General features: G+C 39.5%; 1 protein-coding gene across 3 annotated transcripts in view; it reads right to left on the bottom strand.

The window, feature by feature from the left end:
- Positions 1-60: 60 nt before the first annotated feature.
- RNF182 (ring finger protein 182) overlaps positions 61-13,340 on the bottom strand; it is a 68,799-nt gene continuing 55,519 nt past the window's right edge. For all 3 annotated transcript variants that reach the window (XM_080654837.1, XM_080654838.1, XM_080654836.1), the window contains exons 2-3: positions 10,151-10,299; positions 61-4,442 (exon numbers count right to left, since the gene is read on the bottom strand). In XM_080654837.1, the coding sequence (XP_080510963.1) occupies positions 3,491-4,231 (741 nt within the window). In that variant the 5' untranslated portion in view covers positions 4,232-4,442; positions 10,151-10,299 and the 3' untranslated portion in view covers positions 61-3,490. The remainder of the gene's footprint in view (positions 4,443-10,150; positions 10,300-13,340) is intronic.

The raw sequence follows: 13,340 nt of genomic DNA on the forward strand, positions 1-13,340 counted from the left end.
CCAAAGCAATCACTAAATCTCAACCATTAGTCAGAGAAATAAAACTTCTAGTTTGGAAGTAATAACAATTTAATGGACAAACAAAACATCACAGTGAAGAAAATATTGAAGCATTCTCCTTTTTTCATTCAACAGCATAATGAGTTTTTTGTTATCATACATTTGAAAACTTTTTACAACCAACTCAACTTACTAGCAACTAAAGAAAAAGACTATCACAATGCATAGAGGGATACAGTTTAAAACTGCAGACACTATACAAATAAGCAACACATAGTACCCATGTCCAGAGCTTTCTAGAAATCTCATCATACAACTCACCTATTTATTGTTACATTTCTAATATCAAATTTAACATCATTTTTGTTCATACAAAATGAACATTTTTAAAAAACTTTATAAATATATAAATCCAAACCACAAAACATCTCCTAACCATGTATTTACTCTAAGTACAAATGGACTTCTGGAATTTGCATTCACAATGCTATCTAAAGTAGAGTTTATTAAATCGTAAGTGTATTTAGCGGTATCTTGGATCTGAAATTCATTGGACCATATGCCACATATACTTAGCTGTCATACTTACCTTGGGCATACATAGTCTCAAAGTTAATAGTTACATCATTGAAATCAAACTACTATTCTAGAAATAAGTGTCAATATTTCCTGAATAAGGGGTTTGGAACTCCACTGTAACTATATCACGCAACAAATGTTTCATCACAAATAAGCTAAAGTTGTCTTAGTAATGCCCCTTTCTAAGAGTTATAAATATTTTAATGTTAATCATCAGTAATGGTTTTTAGAGACTAAAAAGCTTTTTGTTGTCTAGTTTCTGTGGACATTCTATTCCTTCAAACTTAAAATATGCTGAACAATTTCTTTTCATAAATATGTACATTCAACTTCCCCTATATCGTGTAAAGAAGTTCATTCATTGAAGTCACATATATTTTACTTGAAATAAATTGTGTAAGAACTTGAGTCAGTTCTAAAACTGACGCCACCACCTTCATTTTACTTCCTGGAAGGGTGGTTTCCAGAAGGGCACCAGCCTTGCCTGCTTCTTACTCATCGTTTTGCCTGGCCTGTTGCAACAGCCTGGCACGCAGACCTAAGCCTTACACTCTGGCTAACTCAGCAGAGCACAGCCAAATATTTAGGCTCTCAGCACGTCACACTGTGAACCAGAACATCTCATTCATTCTTTCTGGGTTTCCACTGTCACAATTTACCCCCAAATTGTTGTAGGAGTAAGTAAAATTAGTCAATAGACTTTACAATGGGGAAAAAACAAAATCTTCATAAACTTATAGCAACTAATTTAAATGAAACCCTCTCAGAATAAGAGGTGGGGCTAAGTGGATCATGTGGTTTAAAAAATAACAAACTAAACTGAAACGTTTTAAGGAAAGATACAAATGAAGATTTTCATGAACTATAACTGTTCTGTGAGAATTTCAGAGAGGAGAGGAGAGAGGAAATAAATATGGGGAAAGGCTGTGTCTCAAAGACAAGTGGCCACACTGTCATAAAGTTTCCTTTCATACAAATGGCTTAATGTTTTTAATTTTCTTTAGTATATTGTGGCAGACAGATATTTAATTAAAACCATATAAGAGAACGAGGCTCAGTTTCCTCTTGACAAGGGAGCACATGCAAAGGAAACAAGCACCTCAAGTCAAGTAGCAGCCCACACAGAGCAGCATTACTTCTAAGAGAAACAGCTGAGGGAGGCTCGGGGGAGCCCCAACGACAGAGCCATGGGGGAGTGCTCCCTTTTCAAGTGGATGTCTTGGAACAGCTCTCCTCTCACATTCACCCTGCAGCATACCGGTGTACCGGTTAATAATGCAGATTTTTTTCCAATAGATGGACTTACACATATGTTGATATATATGCGATTTGATATGTATGCTATTTTATTGTATTGACAACAAGCTTCAAAACTTCATATGTCAAATTTTCTGAAGGTGTTAACATCATAGATATTTTTACGCTTAAATGTCAAATTTCATGCCAAAAAAAGAGCATTTGCAGGAAGTTTTAATTCATTACTTTATTTTGAAGAGAAGTGCTTCTGAATACTTCAGGAAGCTTATGGTGAACATGCTTCATCTCAAGATACTTGTGAATGCTGGTTTAAACACTTTAAAAGTGATGATTTCAATGTGAAAGACAAAGAACGTCCAAGGTCAACCGAAAAAGTTTGAAGACCAACAATTACAAACATTATTGGATTAAGATGGGTGTCAAACTCAAAAACAACTTGCATAAAAATTAAATGTTGCTCAGCAAACAATTTCCGATTGTTTACAAGCAACAGGGAGATTTTAAAGAAAGGAAAATGGGTGTCACATCAACTGAACGAAAGACAAATGGAAAACCGAAAAGTCATCAGTAAAATGTTGCTTCAATGGCACGAAAGAAAGTCTTTTTTGCATCGAATTGTGACTGGCAATGAAAAATTGATTTATTTTGAGAATCCCAAATGCACAAAATCATGGGTTGATCCAGGTCAACCATCAACATCGACTACAAGGCCAAATCGCTTCGAAAAGAAGACAATGGTCTGCATTTGGTGGGATCAGGAAAGTTTGGTGTATTATGAGCTTCTAAAACCAGGTGAAACTGTTAATACTGATTGCTATTGACAACAAATAATCAATCTGAACCACGCTTTGATCATGAAACAACCAGGATGTGCCAGAAGACACGGCAAAGTAATTTTGCTTCATGATAACGCACCATCACACACTTAAAAACCAGTTAAAGACACGTTAAAAGATCTTGCCTGGGAAGTATTAACCCACCCGCCTTATTCACCAGACCTTGCTCCTTCAGATTACCACTTGTTCCAATCGATGGCACACTCACTTTCTGAGCAGCACTTCAAAAAAACGTACAAAGAAGTGGAAAATTGAATGGTTTGCCTCAAAACAAGACAAGTTCTGTTGGGACGGTATCCACAAATTATCTGAAAGATGGGAGAAATGTGTAGCTAGCTACGGACATCACTTTGAATAAAGCACTTTTGATATTTCTCTTGAAATTATCGTGTTTTCTTTGATTACAAAATCTTCATTATTAACTGGCACACCTGGTAAATTATCAGCAATGATGAGAAGAGGAATCAGGTCATTCCTAACCTTCCATGAAGACTCTACTGCAGACTAACACTTCTGCCCACCCTCTCAGGGTCCACCTAGAAGGGCTGAGTGAAATCCTAACCTTTCTCTGGGAAGACTCATGCAAAGAGCTCCATGAAGGCTTAGCTTACATATTTTTGCTTCTCTGCTAACACCTAAATAGAAATAAACATTTGTACTTCCAGGACACATGAAAACCAACTGTGTCAACATTTGATGGAAAAATGGATCACAGATATATGACCAATATGTCTAAGCATAGAGAATATAAAATCTATGATAAATTACCTAACTTGAAACATAGCAATGTCTGTCCAATTTCTTAGTTTGCATATCAATTAAGAAGGTAACGTACAGTCTAGAAATTCATGACACACACACTGGCAAAAACCATACACCATCAGAATAACCAGACTCGAAGGGACAAGGCTTACAAAGATGACGCCAAGGGCGACCTTCTTAGAGACCAGCAGGTAGATCCCTAAGGGTAAGGAGCTGAAATAGAGCAAACCTAGCAACCAAACCAACACCCGGATGGATGTCTGAAACAGCAGGGAGGTACAGTTCCACACAGTCCAGTTGTGTGACACGGTGGTAACAGGGTCGAAACTCGTAGGCCTATAAAACTCTACCACAGGAGTGGAGCTCAGAGATGGGGAGCTTTCTCTCTGCACCTCCATGATGGTTATAACCAGACAGTTGGAAGAAGTGTGAGAAGGACTGACGAGAGAGGCCAGCCTCTTAGGGGTCAGCAGCAGCTCGGTGGCGTTTTCTGGCAGGCACTTCTTGCCTTTGCCCCCACAAGTCAAGTTTATGAGGATGTTGTTGTCATCGGGCAGGCTACTAACTTCATCATCTGGCAGGCATGTCTCAAACCTACAGAAGGGACAGACGATGACACCTTGGGGTGAGTCCCCAAAGTCTATGATCTTATAGAGGCATTTGGCACAAACCCTGTGACAACATTCCAGCACTTTGGGTTTCCTCTGTTTCAGATTGTATCGATTATAGCAGATCTTACACTCGAGCTCCTCGGAGACCTGAGACTCTGCAGCGTCTTCTGGTGGCTGACTAGCCATCTTGGGTTATATATACAATCTTTGGCCAGATGTGTCTTTTTTGGAGAACGACTTCAGTGAAGGTGTCCCTCTGAATATCACATCATTCAAATCAGGCAGAGATGCAAAAAGGCAGAAAATGTAGTGACAGAAACAAGAAATCTTCCAGGCATTTCAGCCTCTACATAGAACTCTGTCTCAAATGCATATCTGAAAAGGCCACATGAGGGGTCTGCAAAGGAAAAAAGAGATTCTAATATAGTAAGGATTCTACTGGAGCAGTAAACTTAAAAAGTTTAAATCCCCTTCATCTTTTCACACATTTCTGCCTCTAGGATAGAAATGTGTTATCTCCATGCTTAGCTTTTTTAGTCCCCAAATATAAATGTAAAGAAGGAATTAAGGGCCGGCCAGTGTGGCTCAGTGGTTAAGTGTCGACCTATGAACCAGGAGGTCACGGTTCAATTCCTGGTCAGGGCACATGCCTGGGTTGTGGGCTCGATCCCCAGTGTGGGGCATGCAGGAGGAAGCCGATCAGTGATTCTCTCTCATCACTGATGTTCCTATCTCTCTCTCCCTCTCCTTTCCTTTCTGAAATCAATAAAAACATATTTAAAGTTTTTTTAAAAAATAATGAATTAAGAATCTTAGTGGCGTAAAATACACACCAGAGCACTGTGAGTATAACTAGGTAGTGATTTTCTTTCTGGAACCTGTAACAAATCCTGGCCTCTTTGAAAATAGAATGAGACATCTAAAAATCAAGTGAATAAAAAAATCTGAAGAACAGAATGGACTGGTGAATATAATAGAATCAGGGACATAGAAAGGGAGTGGACTGACAATTCTCAGGGGGGAGGGGGTGTGAGGGGTGTGGGAAGAGACTGGACAAAAAGCTTACACCTATGGATGAAGACAGTGGCAGGGGGTAAGGGCATGGGATGGGGTGGGGAATCAGGTGGAGGGGAGCTAGGGGGAAAAAAAGAGGAACACCTGTAATAATCTGAACAATAAAGATTTATTTAAAAAAAAATAGAATGAGACACATCAGAAATAGATACACTTGTCATCAAATTCAATTCACTACAAACTAATTCAGAATGTCTTTGGTGTAAATACCAGTTGTCTAAATACCCTCAATAGTACTTAGGAACACACAAAAGAAGAGAAACCTTCAGGATAAATTCTTCACATGTGTTTTCAGAAAGTACTCTGATAGAGATGACAGCATATTTAAATACAGTAAGACTGCTCTCACCTTCCCAGTGAAAAGAAATCTGTTATAAATGCCGTCTCCATTTGACTATTCAATTTCAAACTCTTGTTTCAGTTCTAGTCTTAAAAGCCATAGTTGTTCATACACATGCACTCAAGGAAGAGTGAAGCCCATGACACCTGACATAAGCACTATAAATAGGCCAAGTCTAATTTTCAAGAAATAGGAGTAAACACGATAACCATGCACAGCTATATCTGCAAAGATGAAGAATCACGCCTGCACGGCTACCAAGAAGCACTCAAGGAATACCCACCTGCACACCTTAATTTATGTCAACTCTCTTTCTATAGTGAGCAGAAAGCAAAATATCAACTGTCCTTACTGTCGGCCTTTAGTTGCTATTACTGGCTTTGGACAAATGGCTGAAGGTTGATTTCATGTGCACAGTTAGTTCTCAATTATTAGTACTAATAGAAGTGAGAAGCAATATGAAAAATGCCCAAATAAATTTTATTTTGCTTTAATATATATGACTTTGGTAGTAGGTTTGTCTAAAATTATGTTTTACTTGGAAAAATATAAAAATGTATTGAATTTCTGAGCATCCCCCTCTCACCAAGCAATAATAGCAGAAGGCTGACATAACAGTCCTGAGAAGTCGAGTGCAACTATGCTAGAATTTAAAGTTTCCTATGGATCATGCTGCCTTAAAAGAGAAGAGACAGGCCCTGGCCGGTTTTCTCAATGGTAAAGCTTCAGCCCGCGGATTGAAGGGTGTGATTCTGGTCAAGGGCAAGTACCTCGGATGTGGGCTCAATCCCCGGTCCCAATCAGGCACGTGTGGAAGGCAACCAATTGATGTGTCTCTCTTACATCAATGGTTCTTCTCTGTGTCTCCCCCACTCCCTACCCCTCTCTCTTAAAATCAATTGAAAAAATATCTTCAGGTGAGGATTAACAAAACAAAATTTACAAAAAGAGAAGAGGCAGTGGGTAGCTAAACTTGGATCATTTCTAAAATCATGAATAACTGGTAAATGAATATATATTATCTTCCTTTTAACTCATGACTTTAAATTTTTAATTGAGCATATAATAAAAGAATGTATAATATAATGGATATTAGTAGCAAAATATTCTTGGTGGGAAAAGGAAGTCAATCAATAAATAGAACCTAACATCAACCAAAAAATATAAGTAGGATTTTTTTTAAATAAAGTTTACTATCCTATATAATAAAAGGATAGAATGCAAATTGTCCCCTAGACCAGGATTTCGACCAGGGGGTGGGGCCAGCCAGGGGAAGGAAGGGAGGACCCAGCCAGCAGCCAGCAGCCGCTAAGGACCCTACCAGTGCACAAATTCCATACACTGGGCCTCTAGTGTGTGTGTATATGTATATGTGTGTGTGTGTGTGTGTGTGTGTGTGTATATATATATATGCACGTATTTCATAATCGCTACCCTAAGCTAGTTACTATGTATCCACTCTTACACACAAAAAGGACATACAGACACAAGCATAACTCCTGTATTCCTTTTTCTTCTGTGTATCCTAGATATTTTCTTCATTTCTGATCCTGATCCTGTTCAGAATACATGTGCCCAAATCACTACAAAACATTCTTGCCCACAGTTCTACCAAGCGACTTTTTATTCTCCTGTGGGATGAACAACTCCAGGATGACAGTCAAAGATGAGAAGGTGCTCTATCACACTGGGTGTTAGCTGCCATCAGAATGGCCCCTCATCCTGGGCAGGTGGTTTACTTACTGGACAGCTCCCATTCATTCTGTCGTCCTGGTAGCCACACAAAGGCCCATCCAAACTGAACCTGCTACATTCTCCTTGCAGCTGCCTCACACCCTCTGAATCACGGGCACACTGAAGTGGATAGTAATAGCATTGATTGCCTCTATTGCCATCAAAAGGACTGCTGTGTGCGAAGTTGTGTGAAAAAGAAAAAAAAAAAAAACTATGTAAACACAAACATAATGACATCAGAAAAAAAGAGAGCAAAATATTCAATGGGGATAAATAAGCAAAATTACATCTAAAAGCATAGAAAGTCAGAGTATACATACAGAAACACAACTAAAGGCTTTTGTGTAATAAAATTAGAACCTATCTTACACCACTCACAAAAATTAGCTTGAAATGGATTAAAGACTTAAATGTAAGACTCCTAAAAGAAAACACAGAAAAAAAGCTTCTTGGCCTGGATCTTGCAATGAATTTTTGAATATGACACCTCAAGCACGAGCAACAAAACCAAAAGTAAACAAGTGCTACTCTATCAAACTGAAAAGCTTCTGCACAGCAAAGAAATGATCAACAAAATAAAAAAATAACTTACGGGAAAAAATATTTGTAAGTCATATACCTGATCAGGGGTTAATATCCAAAATATATAAAGAATTCATACAACTCAATAGCAATAATCCTATATAATAAAGAGCTAATATGCAAATGGTCATCACGCCCTCACACCATCATGCTGTGATGCCCTCACGCCATCACAATCTATCACCAGGAGGCTGCGTGCACAGAGGGCGCACATGGGTGGGTGGGGCTGTGTGCACACAGAGCCACGGAGGCGGGTCCCGACGGCTCCAGCTCCATGCAGAGCCATGGAAGCGGGTCCTAGCAGCTCTGCCTCCGTGCAGTGAGGCCAGGGTTCCCCCGGCGTGGAGTCCCCTGGCTCCAGCCTACCTCTTTGGGGCAATCCATCGAGGAGCCCCAGATGGGTGGGTGGGGCCTACCTCTTTGGGGAGATCAATCATGGGGCTCCCGCACTGTGAGAGGGAACAGGCAAGGCTGAGGAACCCCCGCCCCCGAGTGAACAAATTTAATGCACCGGGCCTCTAGTAATAATAATAATTCCATTTTAAAATGGGCAAAGGTCCTGAACAGACATTTTCCCAAAGAAGATATATGAATGATCAACAGGTACATGAAAAGGTTCTCACCATCACTAATCATAAAATGCAAATCAAAACCACAATGAGATATCACCTCATGCCTATTAGAGTAGCTATGATTAAAAATATAAGAGATAACAAATGCTGGTGAGATGTGGAGAAAAGGGAACCCTTGCGCACTGTTGGTGGGATTGTAAATTGGTGCAGCCACTATGGAACAGTATGGAAGTCCCTAAAAAAATTAAAAATAGAACTATCATATAATCCAGCAACCCCACCTCTGGGAATATATCCAAAGGAAATGAAAACACAGTATCAAAGAGATACACGCACTCCAGGGTTCACAGCAGCATTGCTTACAATAGCCAAGACATGGAAACAACCTCAGTGTCCATTGATGGATAAATGGATAAAGATGTCATAAACACACACTCATACATACACACAATGGAATATTACTCAGCCATAAAAGAGAAATCCTGTCATTTTCTGCAACATGGACCGACTTTTAAGGCATTATGCTAAAGTAAAGTAAGTCAGACATAAATGTGATCTTTTTTCTTTTTTATTGATTTCAGAGAGGAAGGGAGAGGGAGAGGGAGATAGAAACATCAATGATGAGAGAGAATCATTGATCATCTGCCTCCTGAATGCCCCCAACTGGGGATCGAGCCCACAACCTAGGCACGTGCCCTGACCAGGAACTGAACCGTGACCTCCAGGTTCATAGGTCGATGCTCAACCACTGAGTCACGCCGGCTGGGCATATATGTGATCTTATAGGTGAAATCTAAAAATAAATGCAAATAAATAAAAATAAAACACACACGCATAAAAAAAGAGATCTAAAGGTTAGATTTGTGGTTACCATAAGTAGGGGGTGAAGGGACAGGGAATTGGATGAAGGTGGTCAAAGGTACAAACTTCCACTTATAAGATAAACTAGAGGCCCGGTGCACAAAATTCATGCATGGATAGGGTCCCTAGGCCTGGCTGGCTGTGTCTTCCCTCGCCACCCATGCACCACCACAACGTGGTTTCCCCCCAACCCCCCAGTCTCCTCCTTCCTTCACTCCCTCAGCACCCTGCCACCACCACTGATTGCCCACCATGGTCCGCACCACCCCCTGGTGATCAGCGCACGTCATAGCGAGCAATTGAACTCCCATTCTCCTGGTCAAACTCCTGAGGGGGCACTTTGCTTATTAGCCTTTTATATATATAGATAGATAAGTACTAGGGATATAATGTACAACCTGATGCCTATAGTTAACACTGCTGTATGACATATCTGCAAGTTGCTAAGAGAGTAAATCCTATAAGTTCTCATCACAAGGAAAAACATTTTCTTCCTTTCTTCCTAAAGTCATTAAGCTTCACACCTTAAACTTACATAGTGCTATATATCAACTACATCTCAACAAAACTGGGACAATGACAATTTTAAAAAGGCTTATAGTATGTGAGAATACACTATGTTGTCAGTGGGTCACATTAATACTCCCTGCGCCAAGCTTCCAACCATTAGAAGAGTGGCAGGAATGTTTTATGTTGGGCCGGCCACAATTTCTAGTTTATATTTCAGTAAACATAAATCATTTGCTTAGACAATACTGAACTGTTACTTGAATCAGAGCTTTCCTTCTTCACAGAAACACTCTATCAGACCTTTGAATATGTTAAGATATAGTGTTAAATAATCATAATGTTCATATATATTAAAATGCATAAGGGGGCTTCCTGGTAGCACACAAAGAAAATGCCAAGTGTTCAAATATACAATAAAAAAAAGAGACCTACTTTAATTCTAAGGCCAATTCTAGCAAACCCACGCATCAGCTTGACAAACTTCATCGATTCCCGCCTCTGAGAGGCACTTCTGGGCAGAGCTGGTGGGAGCCATGAGCACTGGAGGCATCGCTGGAAGTGCAGCCAGCACAGTGTTCTTCCTGGAATGCATAAAACAACCTGGTGATCATCCCTCCTGGGAAGATGGGGTACCAACGGCTAGAGTTCTCAACAAATACTTCATCTGTCTCATTAGGACTCTAAGGTCCCTCAAAGAACTCAAATAATAACCTACACTCCATAACGTTACAGGGCTGCGATCAATTGGAATTGTTATTTGTCCTCTGAAAGATATGCAGTCCAGCCTGTTCCCACCCTACCTTCGCTCCCTAACTGTGCACAACAATGACGATGTTGAGTGAAAGAAGCACATACTGTGTTTCATTTCTACAAAAACAAAAACAGGCAAAACTAAGCTGTAGTCAGCATGGAAGTTTAAATGGTAAACTAAAAAGAAGAGTCAGGAAGTGATCAGCACAAAAGTCAAGGTAGCAGATGCCTCTGAGGCGACTGCGTGTGGGGCAAGAGCATGGGACTGCCTAGGGGCAAGAGGCTCGGGCTCCTGGCCAGGCGGTGCTGCATGTTCACGGTGTGCTTCTCCACCAGGCAGCGTAATTTTCTGTACTAGTGTTTGTGCTGCGCCAGCACAGCCAGGTTCCGTGAGCCTGAGGGGTGGTGAAGGATTAAGAAAAGACAGACAAGAGAAGAAAGCTGGGTCAGGGTGGGATGCTGCCCTTTCTGATGGAGAGACAGCGCCACAGCCTGCAAGCCGAGTCTTCATTTCATAGCCAGATTCCAGGAGGCAAAGTAAGGGTGTGGTCCAGATGTTTACAACATTCTCGTGGGTTTCGATCCTACTCAATTACATGCACCTGATCAAGCTTTGTTTACTTGCTGCACCTCCCACAGCCTCTATCACTCAGCCACTGGGGCTACAGGTTTGGACCATAAGGTCAAGCTTACAAGTATAGCCTTTGGCTATAATTGTGCTGGGACTTGCACGTGGCTTTGTCACGAGAGGATTGTGCCCTCTCATTAGTCCCAGGCTTGAACCTGTCCAAACGCTGTAGCCACTCTCCACAAGTGTTATCTTCCCCAGCAACAAGTTTGAAAAAAATCTGTGGCTAAATACTTTAGCTATTAAGTAGCCCAGGTTGCCAATGGATATTTGGACCAACTTAATATTTTTTCCTCTGTGATGTGTAAGCTTCTTAATTTTTTTCACAAAATTGAAATGTTAGTCATTTATATATCACCTAAATATTCAGACTTTATAGTAAATCAATGTGAAAATACATTAAATCCTTAAAGATAAGCAAGTGTGGAGCATCCCATGATAAAAACAACTGCTGAAAGTATGTCTCACAGGCACCGGGGAAAGAATCTGCCTACTGACACTGCCTCAGAATTAAAACATGTAATCATGAGTGTGTTATCTAATCTTATGGTGGTGATCATTTTGCAATATACACATGTATCAAATCATCATATTACCTTAAACTTACATAAGGTTATATATGTCAATTCCATCTCAATAAAGCTGGGAAAACATAAATACAAAAGCTTTGCTTTAACTAGAAAAATACATCAAATATATGAAGCTAGTATTCCTTATTATTCATTTTAATCCTGTCACAAATCATCTGGAGTAAGAATATACAAATAGATAACTACCGATCATAATTTTCATAAATCAATGTAAACTATTACACAAATGACGATTTTCACTGCCCTACATGTATAGTACTTCCTATTTGATTTGCAGAGAAACAGACAGTGGCAAAGGCAGACACTGAATGGGTTTCTGGATCTAATTGCATGTGAAGGCTCCCGTGGGCCAACAAATCTCCTTTTTTGCTCATGTTAGTTTGTGGTTGGATTTCTGCTACTTACAACACGGAGCCATGATACAATTACCATTTTGAGAATTTCAGATCAAGGTTCCTTAGTAGTGCTACAGAAATTATATATGATTGAATAAAACAACCCAGAGCCAACAGGAATTCTTTACTTTTAAAATTTCATTTGCATGTGTGTGCTGCACACATATACCCACAAACTTATACTAGTATATAGATATATAGAAAAGTCATCATACAGGTTGTGTTTATTAATCATCTCTCTGTGTGTATGTGTGTTTTTTTTTTTAATTTGGTTAATTTTGCCTCTTCACTTTCCTCCACCCTTATCAGTCTGAAAGCCACTTCCTGTTCCCCCCACCCTCCCCCCAGTAAACCATATTAACTACCTGGTATATTTTCTTCCATATATATTTCCATGTACACCTAATTGTAAAGACACATACAAGCACACTTTTTCCTATTGCTCTTTTCTAACTACTACTATAGTATATCATACCCAGTTTTCCCATTCAATAATGGCTCATGAAAAATTTTTTCATTCAATAATGACTCATGAAAAATTTTCAGTTCAACTGATAGGGCCCTAAATTCCTTTCTAAATCGTTGCATAATATTCCACCATTTGGATATACTGTGATACAGCCAACCATCCCTTTCCTGGTAAACATTTGTTTATCTCCATTTTTCCCCTACACATTATGGCAGAACACAACATTACAATACGTACCCTTACATACAGGTGATTTCTTTAAGAGAACAATGAGTGGAATTCCTGGGTGATACAGATATTATTTCTACGATATGTTGCTGGATTGTTTCCCAACAGACTATAACACATACTGTAACCTGTAATGTGTATACTATTTCCCCCTAACAGCAACAGATATATCATCATCTGAGTCTGAGTGTCTTATTTGTTGGCCTTCTGCATTTGCTCTTCTCTGAACTATGTGTTCATATTTTTTCTTATTTTTCTCTTGGGTTGTTGGCCCTTTCTAGTAAATTTTTAAATATTATTTGTCACTATAGATATCAAATTCTGTCCTCTGTATTGCAAACACTTCCCCCCAAATTGACTATTTATTGGCTTTGCACCTATGAAGTTATATCAAAAAGCCATTATATAAGAATCCTTCATATGTTTCTATTTCAAAAACATTCATATATACTTTGTAAAACAGACTGTTTTGCTCTCCTTCCCCAGCTTTCATGATTCAACTCTTCTATTTCCATTTTAAATTTATCAGTGGCCCATTTTACCTAGCTGTCCTCTGCACTTC

The sequence above is a fragment of the Plecotus auritus genome, assembly GCF_963455305.1.
Source record: "Plecotus auritus genome assembly, chromosome: 2".
Classification (NCBI taxonomy): Eukaryota; Metazoa; Chordata; class Mammalia; order Chiroptera; family Vespertilionidae; genus Plecotus; species Plecotus auritus.